The sequence below is a fragment of the Lytechinus variegatus genome, chromosome 1 (genome assembly GCF_018143015.1).
Source record: "Lytechinus variegatus isolate NC3 chromosome 1, Lvar_3.0, whole genome shotgun sequence".
NCBI lineage: Eukaryota > Metazoa > Echinodermata > Echinoidea > Temnopleuroida > Toxopneustidae > Lytechinus > Lytechinus variegatus.
This window is the reverse complement of record NC_054740.1, coordinates 14,235,224-14,256,364: the sequence shown is the minus strand read 5'-3', so window position 1 is coordinate 14,256,364 and position 21,141 is coordinate 14,235,224. Positions and strand designations below refer to the sequence as shown.

The 21,141-nt window shown below is 36.8% G+C and overlaps 1 protein-coding gene across 2 annotated transcripts in view; it reads left to right on the top strand.

Annotated features, from left to right (window-relative positions):
• The window catches only part of LOC121406628 (GRB2-associated-binding protein 1-like), a 50,585-nt gene that overhangs the window by 8,036 nt on the left and 21,408 nt on the right, over positions 1–21,141 (top strand). For both annotated transcript variants that reach the window (XM_041597638.1, XM_041597643.1), the window contains exon 2: positions 19,198–19,486. In XM_041597638.1, the coding sequence (XP_041453572.1) occupies positions 19,198–19,486 (289 nt within the window). The remainder of the gene's footprint in view (positions 1–19,197; positions 19,487–21,141) is intronic.

The following is a 21,141-nucleotide window of genomic DNA, read 5'->3' as shown; positions in this document are numbered from 1 at the left end:
GTGCACAGTACATGTAGGTTTGTGGAAAATCCATCAAAGATTAAAGATTTTTTTTTTTTGGGGGGGGGTACATGTATGTGATGTCATCTGTGAGCAGCTTCCCTTTTATCATGAATTAAAAAAAATGAATGATATGTCATTTTGTCAGCAAATTAGAAAATGGGTTTTATTGTGCCTTCAGAAAATCAACAGACCAATTACAATGTATTTCCCACCCACTCATGAAAGAAGAAATTTGTAGTCAACATAACAGTTTATTGAAATTTATGCATTTAAATACATGCGCACAACATTTTTGGGCAGCTCTTCATACATGTATAATGTCACAAATCAAAAACTTATAATTCTTATAACTTTTTTAATCTTTCCTAAAACCATCAATGTTTTCTATACCATATTTTCTGGTATTTTCATCACAAACACTTTTATGCTTTTCACACTGCATATTTTTTCCTTAACCCCGGGAAATAAGGAGGGGGGGGGTCTTAGCCCAACCAATTTCCCCGGGTTAAGCTTTTTAAATGCCCACTTCATTTTCACACTTTGTTTTCACACTATGTTTTAGCAAAGTGGGCTAGCATGGTAAATAGTATGGTACTATCTGGCCCTGCAAAAAAGCAGGGTTAGCCGGCTTATTGTGGTGCTACATGTAAGAGATGTAGTGTGAAAAAGAAACAGGGCTAAGGAAAGTGGGACTAAGCATTAGCCAATCACACAAGTCGAATTGCACGTTAATAACGCTCTGTATGGTAAAATCATCAATATTCATGAGCTGAGGGATAGTCTGGGGTTTAGGCATTAACCCCGGCTGAGCGGATAGTATGAGGTTAAGAAAGACAGTGTGAATAAAAATAAAGATATTTTAGGGTTAAGGATACGCCGGGGTTAAAGATAGTATGGGGTTAAGGAAATGTAAAGAAAATATAACTTCCCCTTTTGAGGACAAGTTTACCCCAACAAAAAGTTAAAGAAATAAAAGGAGAGAAGTCAAACAAGCATAGCACTGAAATTTTCATCAAAATCGGATGGAAAATAAATTGAAATTTATGCATTTTATAATACATGCACTGTGAGTGATGCACATAACATTTTTGGGCAGCTGCTCGTATGCCGTTACAATATAAAAACTTAAAACTCTTCAAACTTTCTTAACCGTATTATGGATTTTCCTCAAACCATCAGCAATATTTTTATATCATATTGATATTTTCTGGTACATGTACATGTATATGTATTTCATCACAAACTCTTTGTCAGCCTAAACTTCCCATTAAAAGAGAATGTACAGTACATGGTACGTACATGAAACTAAAGGAACTTCCCTGTTTGTATAGAGTGTATAACATGTGCATTTTTTAAAAATCTGTCTGCAGGGTTTTTGTCTCACCTGCGAAGCAAAGTGAGACTATAGGCGCCGCTTTTCCAACGGCGACGGCGGCGTCAACATCAAATCTTAACCTGAGGTTAAGTTTTTGAAATGACGTCATAACTTAGAAAGTATATGGACCTAGTTAATAAAACTTGGCCATAAGGTTAATCAAGTATTACTGAACATCCTATTAGAGTTTCATGTCACATGACCAAGGTCAAAGGTCATTTAGGGTCAATGAACTTAGACCATGTTGAAGGATTCAACATCGAAATCTTAACCTGAGGTTAAGTTTTTGAAATGTCATCATAACTTAGAAAATATATGGACCTAGTTGATGAAACTTGGACATAAGGTTAATCAAGTATCATTGAACATCCTGCATGAGTTTCACGTCACATGACCAAGGTCAAAGGTCATTTAGGGTCAATGAACTTTGGCCGAATCAGGGGTATCTGTTGAATTACCATCATAACTTTGAAAGTTTATTGGTCTAGTTCATTAAACTTGGACATTAGAGTAATCAAGTATCACTGAACATCCTGTGCGCGTTTCAGGTCACATGACCAAGGTCAAAGGTCAATGAACTTTGGCCGAATTGGGTGTATCTGTTGAATTACCATCATAACTTTGAAAGTTTATGGATCTGATTCATGAAACTTGTACATAAGAGTAATCAAGTATCACTGAACATCCTGTTCGAGTTTCAGGTCACATGATCAAGGTCAAAGGTCATGTAAGGTCAATGAACTTTGGCCATGTTGGGGTTTTTTGTTGAATAACCATCATATCTCTGTAAGTTTATTGGTCTACAATGTAGTTCATAAAAAGTGGACATAAGAGTAACCATGTATCACTGAACATCTTGTGCGAGTTAGAGTAGTATTCAAAGTCAGCACTGCTGCTATATTGAACCGCGTGATGCAGGTGAGACGGCCAGAGGCATTCCACTTGTTGGTAATAAAGGGTAAAAAATGTTAGCCTACTCTACATGTATTATCATCAAAGGGCATGTTTATTGTTTATGCTTCCACTTTTCAGGCCAGAATCAGCATTTAAATGTATATGTGATTAGTCCAAAACACGGTTGCATCCGTGCTTGTTTTCATATTTTAAACAACGTTTCAGAAGGCTGATCGTAAACTTACAGAAAGGTGCGTTTCAAAACATCATTTGACCAGAATCAGGGTTTTTTGGGGAAAGTATAAACAGGACCACGATCGTAAACGTGTTTATTAATGACGTCATTTGGTACTTGCTTCCAGTGAGGTGAAAATCTGTGTGGAAATACAGTCACATGGTTCTAAAAACCTGGGAGTTACCTTCACAGAATTATCTCTCAACTCTCTAGTTCTAATACATGTAATGACCAACGTAAATTTGCATGTGTGATTACTCTAATTTGTCATGTTCAATATTGAGGGTAGTGTAGTAGGTGTACTACGTGTACAACATGTATCTTTCTTGGGCAAGTGTTGGTCCTGAAAATTACCAAATTTGACATTTCGACAAGTGTGTTCTTATCGTCTTCAGAAAAATGAGCAAAGTTTGTAAAGAGCAGGCCTATGTTAAGGGATTAGAAAACCTAGAATATGAGATGATGAAGAGACGTCACTGAATCAATGCCCAGTAAAAGCATAATTGATGTCTTATTATTTTCTTATACTTATGTACATGTAGGCCTATACTTTATTTTTTCATACTACTATCCTCACCATGGTGAAAGTTAGTATGGCTATTTCAAGTACATGTAGTTCCATGTCTCCATGCAATCACTAAAAGATTGGAAATTGTTCAAAGTTAAAATGATAGTTGACCATATAAACACCACTCTAAAAAAAACTTTTGGAAAAGGGCACGCCCAATTTAACCTCACTTCTCAGCAAAAATTACGATGTGAAGGCAGATGCAGATCGTGATTTTGCCTCTGAAAAATTAAGCATATGTACACAGCACCTCCAGAACCATGTTTGAGATCGGCATTCTGAAACGACATTCGAAACTGCCGATTCTGTCTGTGCAATCAAGGGAAGCATAAACACACCCTAACATTCTAATGAAATAGGTGTTGACTTTAGCCCCTAAACACTTTTTCTTATAGGCCATTGATTAATTGATTTTGTTTTGATTTGGAACCCAATCAACATACAGCCCTAAATAAAAAAAGAATGTTTTATTTCATAACGTCCACAACATTAAGAAGTTTCAGGCGTAGTATGCAGTTAACGAACTACATGTACATGCAGAACAGTGAGATACCAAACCCGGTTTTTTCCAGAGGGGAATATCATGCCTGATACTTGTACCTAAAGCCAGGGTAATAATGCTTCATTGCTGGAGAGTGATCAAGACTTATAAATGATAACATAAAGTACATGTAGTATTAAGCTCTACATAAAGCAAAATAAAATAATTCTAAATTGCTATCATTATTATGAAGAATTTTAGAATATGAAACAGATTCTGTTTTAAAGAATGACTTGTTTTGCCACTGTTCTGGAGAATTACTGAAAGTTTGCAAACAAAGGACATTTTATAGGTTCCTGGTTGTATTCTTGGAAAGGGGCTGAATTAGAAATGGCTGTAACAACTGAAGGTGGTAATGGTACATGTATCCCTGGACTTCCAAAGTTCCTAGGGTTCTCATGGAACTCCTCTTGTGGGCAAGATGAAAAAAAAGAAAGTGTGAAAATAGAACAAATAAAAACACTTTTTTTTAATAAATAGAATAAAGAGCAAATCAAAAGATAAATATATGTAGGTACATTTAGAATAGATGAAATGAAATGATATGATATAAGTTGGGAACTGCCACTCTCCCAGGCTTGCCGCTGTCCGAGTGCCCCACCCCCCTCCCCCCCCCAAAAAAGACTCAAGAACTTGGGATGGAGAGATGAGAGGAGTAGCCAACATGTTTTTTATGGGATTTCAAGTTGTTGTAATGCACATGTAGTTTTGAGTGATTAAATACATTCACTTAAACCACTTTTATGGCTTGGATCTTGATTTAGAGTCGTTCGATTTTTATTTTGGAGTGAAAATAAAAGTCACCGTCTTGAGTAGTAATTAACTTTCAGAAGAGATGATGTTTGTCAGGGCATGATGCATTCACACAATCAGCTACAATCGTTAAAACCCTATCTTAATTTTGATAGATCCCCAAAAAAGTGTATGCCACTATTCCATTTCGTTACTAGTTTATAATGCAAGTGCCCCTAAACAGATGTGGTGTTTAACTTTATAATTCCACCGATATTACATCAGATTTTAATTTGATCAGATGCCAAATCAAACTAGAATATTTGCATATTTTTTCCATAAAAACCCTTTTCGATAAAAATGAATAGTTTCTAAAATGCTTTCCTGCATTTCATTTCAAACATTTTATAATAAATCTGTTTTATTAAATCGTAAGTTTGCACTAAAAATATAAAATGATTTTCTGCTTTCAATCCAGTATAAATGATTGCTTTGGCTTCTTTAACAATGCAAAGTTACATGTATGTGTGTCAGAAGAACATCCAAACTTTGTCCAGGCCATGTACACTACTTCAAGAGCTTCTTTTAGAGATTGGCTAAGGCTTAAATTGTAGGACGTTTTGTAAAATTACTGACAATTTTATAGTAATTTTATAATAAAACATCCAAATTTTGTCCAGGCCACGTACACTACTTCAAGAGCTTCTTTTAGAGATTGGCTACAAAGGCTTAAATTGTAGGACGTTTTGTAAAATTAAGTCTATTTCATAGTAATTTTATAATAAGTCTACCAAAATTATTCAGACTCTCACAGACTTTTTTCCACTTCTGTTTCAACAAAAAATCGAAAGGTTTTTATTTTTGAAATTCTACTTCTGACTACATGGGATTGGGATTACTCATTGAGAAAGTGCGTTTTATAGTTGATTTGACCAGGTGTATATTCATGTCGGGGGGGGGGGGGGGGCAGTCAAATATATTGCTGTACACAGGCGTGACCAAGGAATTTCCAAACATCTCTTAAACAAGTTTTTCTCTGTGTGCAAAATAGCCCCCTAAACAAGTTTTTTGCGGGGTTTATTTAAACATTTTGACCCCTAAACAAGTTGTCCCCAAAACGTCCTTGGGGAAAAGCTTGGAAAAAAAAACATACCCTAAACACGTTTGGCTAGTCTTTAAAAAAAATTTGGGGGGAAAAACATACCCTAAATACGTTTAATCCTACTATTGACCAGTCTTTCAAAACTACCGTGACCCTTTTTCTTGAAAATCAGTGTTTTTGATACCCTTAACAAGTCCACACGTGGACTGCGTCCAAAACTGAAAAAAACACGACTTTAAACATGTTTTTTTGTCATGTGGGTGTACAGCAATATATTTGACTGCCCACCCCCCCCCCCCCCCCCCCCGATTCATGACATTGATCCTTAGAAAAGGAAATAAAATCCTATTTTTGCTCATACATGCAGATACTGCTATAGTGTACATGAATGCTGAAATCGGGGAATTGTAGCACTTGACAAAGTTAGAATTCCTTGTTGCGGTAATGAATTTCATAATTTGTACTAAAAATGAGAAGAATACTGATCATTTCACGCAAAATACTGATTTCTAAAATATTAGTGTATGTGTTTCCCGTGGAATTTTTTTGAAAATTCAGATTTTTTCACCAATATACTGATTTTCAGCTTTTAAAATGCCGAAATGTTCTTGTTCAGATTAGCAGCTCTGATTTGGTATTTTCAAATATACAGTTCTTAAAGTTTTGCTATTCCATGGTAAAATTCTAGATAAATTGAATGTAATTCAAGTGAAAATCTTCTGATAAATCTATTTGTGCTGTACTTCTACTGTATGTAACATTGGAATGTAATCAATTTATGCACATCGAATATTATTCCTTCTGCATTTTATCTCAGATTTTCAGGTGAATTTGTATATCTGTTGTCTTGGCATCAAAAGTGTAATGTTTATTTGTACACATGAGCCAAGCGAGAACTGTGCACGTACATGTACTACAAAAGCAATGTTTGACAGGCTTTCAGGTTTTCATTGCGTGCTCTCAAAACTCTGATAACTGGGAGTGGGATACAGTTGTGCTAACAAAGTTGAACCTCACCACAAAATGCACTGAGTGTTGAATCATGGACCTATTCCGTAATAGGTCCATGGTTGAATGTACAGACAACAGCACTAGTCAAATGTCCGGTGAGCCCAGAGAAACAAATTTTGATCACCTGACTTCACAATTAAATATCTAAAACATGGCAGAACTTGAACACTTTAAATATGTTCATTTTCTGATGGGTTAATCACCCCCCATGCCCCAAGATCACTGGAAAACTACATGCAAAACAGAGCCCCTGAAATTTGTGTAGGGTCCAATGCCACTGCAACACAATGCAGCAAATTTTGTCTAGAGAGCTCAAAAAGTAGCACTGGAAAGTTTTTTTTATTGTAGGCTTAAAGGGGAGGGAACAGTGGTGTTGAAGCAAGTTTGATCAAATGCCCCCCCCCCCCCCGTAAGCCAAGTTCTGCATGTATGTTTGGTTTACGATTGATATGTGATTCATGTAGATGCAGAATATCAATTGAATGCTCCTTAGATGTATTTTGATCCTGACTGAATTATGGCTTCCTGTTATTTTTTAACAGAAAGGTCATCAAAGTCATTACAGCTTGTCAGGTTTTGGCATAATATTAAACTTTCTGAATGAATCGTTGGCCTATGTCTGGCCTTGTTTAACCTAGCCTGCTGTGCACACCCTTCACTCGAGTTTAGAGGTCTGAATACTCAGCCTACTTTTGTACCCTCTCTCTCAAACAGCTTGTTTTATATATGCTAGTCTTGTTGATCAAAGTTTCAATCAGGGTCTGTACAGGACTGCAGACTAATTTTAGACCCGCCTGCTGCACGGAAAATTGTGTGACTGCGATGTAAAGTCTTGTGTTAACACATTCAAACTGTACATGAGACACTCCAGGAAAATACACAAGGGCATCGGATGTCTTACCCCTGCCTCCTCACCGCATGAGGAGGTGAATGAGAACTCCCCCCCCCCTGATAATCTTTTTTTTTTCAGGTGTTTTAAAGTTCATTACAAATACAATACATGTACCTACATGTAGGCCTACATGTACATGTATTTGGAATGAACAGAAGTGGGGGAAAAGAGCTTTCTATGAAGAAAATCTTTATAATTTCATCCTAATAACGTGAATAGGTCTTTAAGGGTCTCATGCCCAGAAAAGATCAAAATCAAGTGCAAAGTGTGAATGCACCCACCCTGATTCCATCCCTCCTAATGCAATCTCTAATCATGGACCTACAACTCTAATGAACTCTAGAGAGCTTGAGAGTTTTAATGTATATATCCAGGCCCCCCCCCCTTGATGCATGCGTTCATTACAGATGGGCGAGTCGTTAATGCAAGTGGCTCTGTGAGAGGATGACTTGATTGTCATCTTTGAGAAAGTGGATGTGAAAGGCGGATGTTGTGCGGCCTGTATCAAGTCCCAGATCTGAATCCTCCTTCAGCAGGTTGTCCTTTTGGACGTGAATAAGCAGAAAGTGCTGCTTGTTTGATGAAGTCAATGCAGAGGAGCCTGCCAACATCGCAGAATGACTCGGACCTAGCCGCTGTGAATCCCCAGTTGTCCAGTAAATTATCTTCTTGGTTTGCAAACTTGAAGCAAATTCTATTTTTGTCGGTGGAAAGGTCTATTCTAGAACCTACCTGGATGCTAGGAGAGGAACGAGTTTATTTTTGTTGCATTGCAGGATTAATAAATGATGTGATCTTGAAGCAGGATGTACTTTTGAAGGACGTCTTGACATGCAAACTTGAGGCACTAGAACAAGTGGGGAGTGTGTGCTGTATTTATTTGGCTATGAGAGGCTACAATCTTCATTTCAGTGCAGTTTTAATTTCATCAAATTTTATGCTGTCTTTGTTTGGTGATATGTCTGCATTTTTGCTGAATGGACTGTAAAAGCAACATTTTTCTCTTTTGGTTTGTGACTAAATCATTAGAAAGACAAATATTTCCTGAAGTTTATTGGTAAGTATAATGATTTGGGTAGCATTTGTTCAACACTTGCTTTCATGATATAGTTTTTTGTATGTTTTTTTAAAACAGTTTTTGTTTTGATTTTTAGAAATGTAATTGTTAGGTGATGTGTGATAATTCTTAAAAATGTGGACATTTATTATGTTTATTATATTTATGTTCATGCACAACATAAACAATTTGTCAATGAATTTGGGTCAATATTTTAATTACAAAAGAAAAATTTTGAAAATCCATATTTTATTGTTCGAAATAGACATGAAATGAAATACTCAGAAAAATTGATCATGGGCCCAGCAGCCGATTTGCACGATTTGTGGGAGGTGGGGCCGTACTACATGTATACCCAGTGATGTAGGTAATGAGGTAAAACCAAAGACTGACGCCTGTGCCACGTACTTCGGGGTTTAGGGGTCCAATGCAGAGAATACTTGCCAAGGGTATCATTTTGTTTCTAATACTTGTGAAGGGCAGGGTTTCACACGCCAATACTTGTTTATGGGGTGCATTTTCAGAATATGGAAAATACTTGTTTAGGTGCTTTTCAAGACCCTGTGGTCGCGCATGGTATCCTATCGTAAATGCCCCCCCCCTCGGGAACAGGCTTCAGCTGGACCCCTTTTTGTCAGTGAACCTGTACACAATGAAATCATACGCTTGAATCCATGGTCTTGGCTTCTCAATTGACATGTACAGTACATGTAGGCCTACTTGTAATTCAATGTTGATTCCATATTAATCACTTACTTTTACATGAGCCTGTTCAAGTACACTGTAAAAGCGTTTAAAATTTGTATGCAATGTTGTTTGCAATATGAACCATACAGTAGTTGATTTTTGAACAAGTGTTTAAAATCTTAAACAACAAATTTGATTTCTAATATTTAAAGGACAAGTCCACCCCAACAAAAAGTTCATTTGAAAACAATAAGAAAGATCCAACAAGCATAACACTGAAAAATTCATCAAAATCAGATGTAAAATCAGAAAGTTATGATATACAGTTATATACACATTCTGGTCGGTATGCAAATGAGACTGATGACATCATCCACACACTATTTCTTTTGCATTTTATTATATGAAATATTCAAATTTTCTCCTTATTGTCAGATGATATAATGATTAATTCCTCCCTGAACATGTAGCATTCTTTAATACTGTATGGTTCAGTCAACTTGGTCCTTATTGTCAAATCTGTAAAAATTGAAATATTTTATAATTCAAACAATAAAAAGCAAAAGAAATATGATGGACTGGACATCATCGACTGTCTCATTTGCATGTCACTGAGTTGTGCATATCACTGTTTTGTGAAAATTAAGCGAAACTTTAAAATGCCAGAACTCTCTTATTCAGATTTTGAAGAAATTTTCTACGTTATGCTAGATTGATTTTCTCTATTTATTCAAATCTGCATTTTCTTTGGGTGGACTTGACCTTTAATTCTCAATGAATGCATGGTTGTTGAAACTATTATGCAGCTGTACTGTAACAATTGTACAGTAAATGGCGTATAAAATGTTAGACAGCGTTTTTTTACTGTGTAGGAAAGGGGCTATTAAGATTCAATCATTCTTGCCTGGTTTTCATAAAAGACAGGTACACATGTAGATGAATCATTGTCCATAATGTGGTATTAAACAAAAGGTCATTGCATGCATAATAGATATAGTAGTGATCAATCAATTATGATGCACGTTCTCTGTCCGTAATGATTAATCAACTGTTAACGCAAGCGAGAGGGGTTGGTACACATACAAACTGAAGAAACGACCCGTCTAGATTTGAATGATTCAGCTTTACATGTAGATCAACTTACGGAAGGGTAGGAGTGGGGGGGGGGAGAGTGACAGTTTTATGTGACTGTCATTGCGAATCATCTTTTAATGATATTGGTGATAAGAGATCAATACCAGTTGAGGTAAACAATCTCAAAATGAGTTCGAACAGAATCCAATAAAATGACCACCCAAGTGTTTGTATGTACATGTATATGAATGAAAAATTTATGACAAATGGCTCTGGAACAAAAAGTGTATATGTCAAGAAACATGCAAAATACATGTAAGCACAGAATTCCATATCTGATATTTTTCCATACAATATTAATTAAATGTCCCACATACATGTACATGTGTATGCCTTTTTGTGTTTATTGTGATGAATCACTATTACCGGTTCCAGCTAGATGTCAAGATTTCACAACTTAGATATTAAAAGTTTACATTGTATTGTATGTACCAGAACTAGATCTATGATGATAGGGTGGTATTTTAAAGACTTTCTCATGAAATACATGTAATTGTTTGCTGCAACTACATGTACTTTATGCCAATTTATGTTATGAAATATATATGTACATCATTAGACCAAAAGCTTCAGTCTCTGTATTTTGGTTGTTCTGCTGAACTGCGTTGGCTCACTCACCAATACATAGACTGAAAAGCTTGGAGGCCCGGACGTACAGACAACGTATTTTAGCAGTAACGTTAGATCGAACAGCGGGAACCCGATTTTCCGATCGTTTTTTTGTACATAAAATGTCATATTACGAAAAAAAAATCACATCCATATTTACGAAAAAATGTTTAAAATTCAGAAATATCGTACCTTAGACCTCAGTTACCGCTAGTTCTTTTGAAATGATGATCGAAACATCGTCGTCTTCGATCCTTTCGTTGGTCAAGGTAAGTTGCCATCTTGGATGACGTCATCATCATTACAGACGTATTTACCAGTCGCTACCTAACGTGATTTGTGCCGCTGCTTTGCGCTGCGCTTGGACATATTGATGTGCGTGCGTTCGGAACTTGTCGCTCGCATTGATTGGCCAAGATATCGAAAATTTAATCGGAACGCCTTGATAAAAGCACAACTCGTTGACGGCTGCCATATTTTCCTCTCCGGCAGATCGGTCAAAAAATAAGGAATAACCCGGGGAAAAACTCATCGGTAACGTATATTTTCAAAATATTATAAACTGTATATGATATCAATAGAAAGATTAGAGTCTAACGAATATAGTGGACCTTCGTCCAAGATAATATAATGTCATTTAGAATCTAAAAGAAGTAACAAATCTGGACAAAACCCGTCCGCCGAATTGTCGGACCAGATTACACATGAAGGCTCGTACTGACACATTGCCGTCGGTAAATGGGGATTGTAGTAAAATGTCAGAAATTGTTGAATAAATCCCCAGAAACGACGGTTATTGCTGTCTAGTACATCATTTGACTGAATTTGAATTGCTATATCAGAATGGAGTTTGCCTAACAATTGAATACTCTTGAATCATAAAAAAAAATTGTATTACCACTTCTGCCTCATTACTCTTCTGGATAATTGATCTTGTTCTTTTGATACATTTAAAAAAAGAAATTTCTTTGAACTCCGTGCCATTGATACTGATTTGTAGATTGTGTTTAATAGCGAAGAGCTATATTGCTTGATGCAAAAGCTTCACTTTTATTCATGAATGTAAAATATGAAGAAGAAAACTAATATTACAATAGTTACTTGAATTTAAATTTTGTGTCAGTGTAAAAAGGAAGTTTCTACGTCACACGTTCTGAAAACATTGTCACAAATTTACCAATTTCTTTTCAACATATAAAAAAGAATAGAAAAGGAGAGATTAAGAGAAAGAAAAATGAAAGAGAGAGAGAGGAATTAAAGGAAGGGAATAGATGAATCGATACATGTATACTTGGAAAATGAAATTCTCTAGTGGTTTCCGATTATCATTTTAAGACCTTTTAAACGTTTGTTATAGAAACACACTTTTTTTTAGCAATAGCATGTTGCAGCCAGTGACGACTTCCTTCTTTGCTTCTCAATAACACACAGACTGTATCCTGCTTTTCCTCTGTGCCATTGCCAACCAATACATGTGTAGTTTGATCATTTTTGTATACTTGTATGCTTCTTTCTGTATGTCTGATATGGATTTAAACCGTCTATCCAGCTGTTCAATATTGCAGCCATGAAACTTAATGCCTAAACCCAGTGTAGGAACTTTAATTGAGACTATCGTAAATGCCTATTACATGTACATGCAGGGCTACCTGAGAACTTTGTAGGGTTAAACAGTTTCAGACCTGATCAAGATTATTGCTAAAATGTAAAAAATGAAGGGTTGTAGCTTGGAAATTACTTTTCATATTTGTAATGATCGCTAAACGTTCTTCAATGACCAATGGCAAATTAGAAAATTAGCTTTGTCATACCTTGTGGGTTTATGATTAATCAAAAATCTTCAAAAGAGTATTTGAAAATCCATATTTTATGGTTTAAAATAGAAATATAGAGAATATATTTTGCCCATTTTGTTGTGGGCTCGGCACAGGCCACTGTGTAGCACCAGATCAGCATTAACTCTATCCCTTTAATGTTGAACGTCAAACAGGGTAGCAATAACTCCCATCTGACGTCTTTGACTTGCAGTTTGTGCTTTTCAGAATTCTTGAGCCATTATGTAGGGACAATGCCATGATCAATGTCTCTCTATTTGAAAGGGATTAAAAACCTCATTTTAAAGACCAGGGGAGCGTTTCATGAAAGGACTTGTCAGACGTTTTATCCGACAAGTCCCATTTTATCCGACAGTTACATGTACCATAGGAACAGTGGTTATCAGCCAATCAAAATCTAGGAAAGGTGTCAGACCTGACGACTTGTCGGACGAAAATGTTGATGAAACGGTCCCCTGGGGTATTTCTTATATTAAGTATGAATGAGAGTCACACTTAGATGCCAATGCATACACGATATGCAACGCGCAATCTTATTGATCAATACGCAGTGTTGCACGTCATCTGGACGTGATCTGACCAATGCTGTCATGCCTTTTATACCGCACCCATGTACATGTAGCACATATGCATGGACAGAGGGCCTTCAGTATGAAAGGTATTATAGGCTGCACATTCAGAACCTTAACTCAAGTGAAGGGTTTGCAAAGAAGACTATTCCTCAAATGATAATTAACACTGGTGACGCATGTTTCATGAAACACAGTAAACTGCAATCGATTACAAGTTTCTTGTAACACCGGACCTTTGATACACTTCATATCCAACATTATATGCATTGTGTCAGTTGAAGCTTCATGTAAGGAGTACAATGACAGGAAGTGACATCAGCCAAAGGTTCCTGGCAGGTGACCTGTGGATACTTTTTCTTGTCTTCTCCAACTCCACTTTCTAAAATTCAGATGGTTCTTGGGGAATTTCTCTGGCAATTATTCATCAATTTTATGCTATTAATGTATCCCATTCTTTTGAGATTTCTTCATAGTGTTAAGACGGGTGGATTTCCCCCAAATTACACAAGAAAGAATTTATCTCACAGGTCAATTTTGAAGAAAAAAAAGAAGAATATTGTGGAAGATGAACTTGAAGCTTTAGTCCTCCTTGTGAGTTAAGTGGGTTTAGACTTTAGAAAGGGGATGGGGATTCACATGAAGGATCTATATCATTCCATCGATATGTCATCTCTGTGATATGCACAGGACCCTCTGTTAGGGGATTAGCATTGCGGTGCATGGAGCAAAGCGTTCGAGAGAGCCATATCTCCATCCCTTAGTAGCTCCATGGTCAAATACAAGAACCCATTTTTTACCAATGTAGAAAATAATTACTTGACATTCTTAAAGAGGTTTATAATTGAAAGAACTTCCCATGGCTGGATATTCTTATAAATTCATTTTGAATTGATATTTTGTAATCAAATTCATTGACCTCCCACAAGACAGTTCTACATATGTAGATGTATGCAGTTGGTGATTCCAAGGTCAGGGTTTGATGTAACTTGGCGTTGGTGTTGAGAGCTTGAAAGGCTGCTGAACCAAGCTCAACGCCCAGCTGGGTTCATACTCTTTTCATAAACCTATCCTCCAATTAGCCACCTAAGAATAATGCGGATAATTCAATAAAAATTGCGTTCATAAACTCCGAAAATAAGCCGCATTATTTTTACGAGCGCCCGTCCTGAAAAAGGCGGATAATCGCCATGACAACTGGACACGCCCCCTCCGATGCGGTTGTGTTGGAAAAGGGTGACCTTGTGACCGCACCATGGCAATTATCCACATTATTTGGAAATACGTTCATAAACTCAAAATCTTATCCCGATGCCGCTATTATGCGGATAATAGCAGCATCAGAGTAATGCGGATAACTCTTGTCCTCCTCCAATTTTACGACCAAATTATGCTGCTATTAGCCGCCTAATTCATAGTAATTGGGTTTATGAAAGGGGTATCAGACTAGAGGAATGATAACGATCGTCGATCGCCGTCTTTAAGACAACACGCTTCTGCGCTGTGCTGATCATCTCAATATTAAGCAAGAACTTCTTGAAGAAAGTGAAATCAGGGAGATATTACAGTAAAATCTCATCGTACAGAATGCAAAGGCTAAAATCACTTCAAGAATTTGAAAGAGTAAAACATTATTGTCTATTGAATTGTTTATTAAGGCTTTAATGATATGCACTCATCTGTTAATATCTAATTTTATGGGGATGTTTCATCCTGTTCGCTGCCTGTTGGTGGGCTTCCAATCACCAACACCAACACCGAACTTGAAATCACAAAGTTTTCCAATCCCTGGGGTTTGGTGTTGGCGAATGGGGAAATTCCATGTGGATCGTCAACACCAGCTGTGATGCTCGGTTCGACACTAATGCTCAACAGGAAACGCCAGAAATATGTCATATTTTCCGAGGTCAATCCTAACACCAGCATCATTTCAAGTACTGTGTTATGGCTGGTGTTGGAGTTGTCACAACACAACACCAGATTTCAACACCGTACTTGAAATCACCCAGTGTGAATGGCAATAGGACCGAAACTATTATACATAGAATGCATAATGTTGGCCTCCCCTTGTACTGTACAATAGCCTACTTCATTCAAATTCATTCAGGTTCTGCACACACAAAAAAACATGGTTATGAATAACAGCAATGTTTTATTGGTCGTTTGGGAAGATGTCAAAGGGACAAACACTTCCCAATTCTTGAAAACTAGACAGATCTGTCACGCAATATTTAGTCTAACAAAATCCTCTCTGAAGTTTCCTATGGAGTCCCTGATTTTTTTTTTCATTTGTTATCGTAGATAAGTTATGTCATGCTTGTACTTGATTGTTTTGACAGTACATGTTTTGATGGTGGTTCTGTTGTTTTGGTCGGGGATTTCATTTTTTTTTCAAAGGACCTTTCTCAGAGGTGTTTTTTCCTGTCAAGCCTGGTAAAACCCAGTTAGATATCATATCGCTTTGCTGTTTTGAAATAGAAACAACCACTTTGGAAGAGCTCTGTGCACTTTATTCCAAGTAGGATTTTAGAAGTTTATTATGGTCGCAACTGATTTGCATCCTGGAGAAAAGTTGTCCAGATATATGTCATTTTAACAGAGGTGTACACGTAAGTACAGTTTATCCATCGTAGTACCATTTAGAGTTTAGTTTGGGAAGCTGACTTGCAATTTACCAGAGTGTACAGTATATGTAGATTGGTAATTAAATACCAGTTTCACATTTCTCTTTTTTTTAAAATAAATGATTCATGAAGTATATTCTGATCTTGGGATTCATTTGAATGGTGTTACATTGTGGTTTAACCATTGATAGCAAGCTGTGACACTAATCTCTAACACTGTAGAGGTTAAATTTGTCAGCACATTTGGTGATCAATAGTAAAAAAAAGTTTAGGGGAGACCAGGGTTAGTTGGAACATGGGGTAAGTTGAAACATTGTAATTTTCTTTAAAGCCTGTGAAAAAATTATGCAATACTACCCTCAATTTATTGCAATGATAATTCAACACTGTGTGTGTGTATTTGAGTTTTGTCAGACGTGTATCAATCAGGTATGATTATTTACGTCTGGGAGCGACCTTTAACTTCACCATCCGAAAGACGTGATCAGGACTCGAACCTCAAACCTCTGCATCAATTTGTAACTTCCCCACAGCTTGGATTACAGGCGCACGCCCCAACGCCCAGTTCAAAAGACTGTTGTATTATCAATCGCAATAAATTGAGGGCAGTATTGCATAAATTTATTTTACAGGCTTTAAAGAAAATTGCAATGTTTCAACTTACCCTATGTTCCAACTAACCCCGGTCTCCCCTACTTTTCCAATTGAAAGAGGTTTCAGTATCGAAACCAGCGCTGATTTTAAGAGAAAGTCTGTAAAATCAAGTTTAATTATCACTATATTTCATTGTAAAGTGTACAGTGTAGCTCTATAGAAATGATACAGTTTTATACATTGATTAAACTGAACTTTGTTAAATCATGAATAAGCTGAAAGGCCACCAACACAGATTAAGGACTCACACTGTCTCAGTGTATTATTATTTTTTTTTTTAAAAGACATCTTGCTAAAATTTCATGCTTGTTATTGCTTATTTCTGAGCAATTACACAATTTTTCCAGGATCCATTGGCTTCCTTTTTTCAAAAAAAAAAATTATAGGCCATACATAATGTACAGACACCTAATACAGGTGGTTATTTGATGAGATATGTGTACAAACTTATTTTGAAATCTACAATTGGCACTCACATTTTGGAAAAGCACACACAAGAAACATTGTTAATATTAAACATATTCGGCTTCCCATAATTTTTGCACAGAGTTGGACCATGGCAACTTGGACTTGATGAGAATTCAGGCCTTTAATATTGTATCTTCAAAAGTTTGTAATCACTCTCTTTTCTCTAGGGGATTGCATTCTGCTGCGTAATGCCTGCTTTTCAAAATGTAGTGCAAGATCTAATGTTGTAGGTACATGTACATGCACATGTATGAGTGTGAATCCATCCAGACCTTGCCAGTTATTTTGGATAAGTGACAAACATCAATGCAGGATGCATGACGTTGGCATATTGATGATTCTCGTTCTCAAATCAACATTTTATATGGGCCAACTCTTTATTTTGTACAAATTAGGGAAGGCTTATGGTTGTAACACCGACTGGTACGAGTGGGTACACGGAATACTATGTAGGACAGGGATGTGAATGCAATTATAAATGTTTTTGTATGTTTTGGTAATTGAATACCAGGAAAAGATTTTGTATCTGTGTTTCTCAGAATAAGAATTCTCTTGCTTCCATGTTTGCTATCTGCTGATAAGCTCAAGATTGTAAACCTGTAAATAAAGAAAAATGTTACTGAATTCTGAGAATGATATAGGGCATGGAAGGACTTGTTGGTTTATACTCTTCATTGTCTCTTTTTCTACTGTAGAAAAAAAAAATCTACAAAGCATTATACATGTAGAATCTATATAAGTTTTGCTGTTTTGCTAACTACCGACCATATCAAGTTCGTGTTCATTAAACCAATCAAACGAGAGACATATTAACAGTTTAACCAAAAATATGACGTGATAGGTTTGGGACCCCATGGAAGCACAGCTTGTGAAAGGGGCCCCTTAAATACAAGAATATGATGAAAAAAAGTATATTTTATAGAGAGTGAATAAGAAAAATGCATGTCTACAAAAATCTACACACATGCACACACACACACACCCACATGGTTTATCAAGATTCAATTTAAGATACAGTGTATTTTGTAATCTCTTAAATAAATATTTTCGACATGAATTTTCAAATAAAAGCAGTGTTGGACTGGATCTGATGCTTAGTGGTAACTTTAAATATTTCATTCTGTGATACAAACTATTACAAAAGAATTCAAAGCATTCTTTGTTCTTGCAAATGGTTGGTGGATAAGATTTTTCTGCCGTGTATTGTACATACATGTATGGACCTTTGAATTAATAGCATGCATCTTTTAAAGATGAACAGTTTTGAGAAGATTGTGATTTGTACGTAAATATTAAACAATTCAAAGATACTAAATCATCAAGAGGCAGACTCTTCAGTTGCAGAAATAAACGAATACGTGGGCATCTTTAATTTGAATATGTCATGAGCCTGATAACTTTCTTCTGAAGAATTAACAGTTTGTTTTTGAATGGTTCCTAAAGGTATTTCACCATGCAACATTAAGAATTCGCATGTACATGGATAGTGAACCATGTTTTATATATTTCCAGAAATAGATTTGGGCTTTAGATATAAACTGAATGGAATATAAAATCAATCACATACAGCAGAACTGACAAGCATACTTATAAGATTAACAGTTAAAAAAGGAAAACTACATGTAGCTATAGCATCATTTCTTCACCAATACATGTATTCATCTAAAGTGAAGATTGATCCAGTGGTAGTGATGATGATGATCGTCATCATCATCATCATGATGAAGACGTTGATGATGGTCATGATGATGATGGTGATAATGATCGTGGTGGTTGTGGTGGTGGTGATGAAGGTGATGACGATGATGATAATGATGACGATATAATAGTAACGTAGTTCTTGTATAGCACATATCACATAATGCCATAATGTTTCTATGCGCTTCCAAAGGATTTGGACATTATTACCCCGGCTTTAGCCCCGCATAAATTCTGCCAGGTACCCGTTCACCTCTTGGTTGAGTGCAGCACAATATGGATGAATTTCTTGCTGAAGGGAATTATGCCATGGCTGGAATTTGAACCCACGATCCAAAGTCAGAAGACAAATCCACTGGGCCACAACGCTCCACTGATGATGATGATGTCAGCATCGAGATTCTCGAGCTGAAGAAGTCCTCAAACATACAGTATGAAATTTAACTGCACTCACTGTTGAATAATACATTACGTTTTCATGAAACCCTCTCCTTCTTCTCCTCATGCAGAGATGGTGCAAACGTTTCTTCCAGCTGTGCGATACAGAAGGTGAAATCTTCCTCCAGTACTTCAAAGACAATACCTGTACCAAGCTGAAGGGCACCATCAACCTCCGGGAGTGCGAACAGGTAGACCAGGGCCTGTCTTTTGAGACCAAGAGCAAACTCAAAGATGCCCACATCTTTGACATCGTGACCCAGCGTCGCAAGTACTTCCTGGTGACAGAGACGGAGGAGGAGATGTTGCGGTGGGTCCACAGTATCTGCACTGCGTGTGGCTTCCAGTCTGAGGACTCTAGTAAGTACTCCTTTACGATCCTTTACATGTAGCTCTTTGCTCTGTCCATCATGAAACATAGGGCTGCTGGATCTATGTTCAGAGATGATGTGGTCAACCATAAAGGCCCTGTCACCAACCAAAAAATTATTTTTCTTTTTACGAGGGCTGTTTTTAGATCCCCCCACGCCCTGGAAAATAGCCACCATTAAATGTATTTTGCGATGGCTATTTTGGAGCTCATGGGGGCTTTTTTTAAAGGTTGTATTTCTGTTCCATGATAACCTACTTAAATTTCAAGCAAAGTCAAACATAATAATGTACATGTAGATCATTGCAGACATTCAGGGTCTCAGACACCAATGAGTTATTCATTATCACTTATTTATGTAATTGTTATTAAATACAGACATGAAAAGTGAGTTTGAGGAAGCAGAGCGACATGACCAAGCCGGGGGGGGGGGGGGGGGGAAGAAGGAAGAAAAATTGAAGGAGTTTTTCACTTTGTTCTGTGTAAAGTACATACCACCTTCGGGCAACCTGTGGATAGGTATTAGGCTTGCATGGAATGATGTGACAGGGCCTTGAACAATGATTTTTGTTTCATCTGCATAGCAGAGTGAGACTATAGGCGCCGCTTTTCCTACGGCAGCGGCGTCAACACCGAATCTTAAGTTTTATGTAACTTTAGAAGAAAATATATGGACCTAGATCATGAAACTTGGACATAAGAGTAATCAAGTATTACTTGATCTTTGGCCAAGTTGCGGGTATTTGTGGAATTACCATCATAACTTTGAAAGTTTATGGATCCTATTCATGAAACTTGGACATAAGAGTACTGTAATAAAGTATCACTGAACATCTCATGGGAGTTTCAGGTCACAGGTCATTTAAGGGTATTGAACTTTTGCCATTATGGAGTTTATTAGATTGCTATCATAACTTTCAAAGTTTATATTATAGTTTATAGTTTATAGAATGTGGATATAGGGGTAATCAAGTATCACTGACAAGTCTTAATAGGTTGTATGATCAAGGTCAAATGTCATTTATTGTCAATGAATGTACATGTAGTATTGTATCATTGTATGCATTTTTTTGGTGAATAATTATTTTATAGTTGTTTTCAAAGTCAGCACTGGTGCTAAATTGAATCGTGCGATGCAGTTGAGACTGCCAGAGGCGCTCCACTTGTTTTAATACTCTGATACTGAAATCAAAAATTTAAAATCAATAAAACAAAAGCTATGTGAATTAAAATAAAATGCTCATTATAGCATACAAGTATGTATTTGGATGTGTTGTGGCTTAGTGGATAAGTCTTTGGACTTTGAACTCAAAGGTCCAGGTTCAAATCCCACCGCAGCACTAGCGTCCTTTGGCAAGGCGTTTATCTACATTTGCCAGAATCAATCCAGGTGTAGTAAATGGGTACCCGCTAGGAAGGAATTCTTTGAATGCTCCATGTGCCCGATCAGGGTAGCCGTACCAAAGCCAGGGTAATAGTATGCAGCGCTTGGAAACATTTGTGCTATATACATGTTGCATATTATTATGATTGTGTAGGCCTACACTACTAGTACTGATAAAACGTACATGTACATGTACACAAAATGCAGACCTGTAGGAGGATTTGCATCAAGATCTTGGATTCACTAGAGTCTTTTGAATTC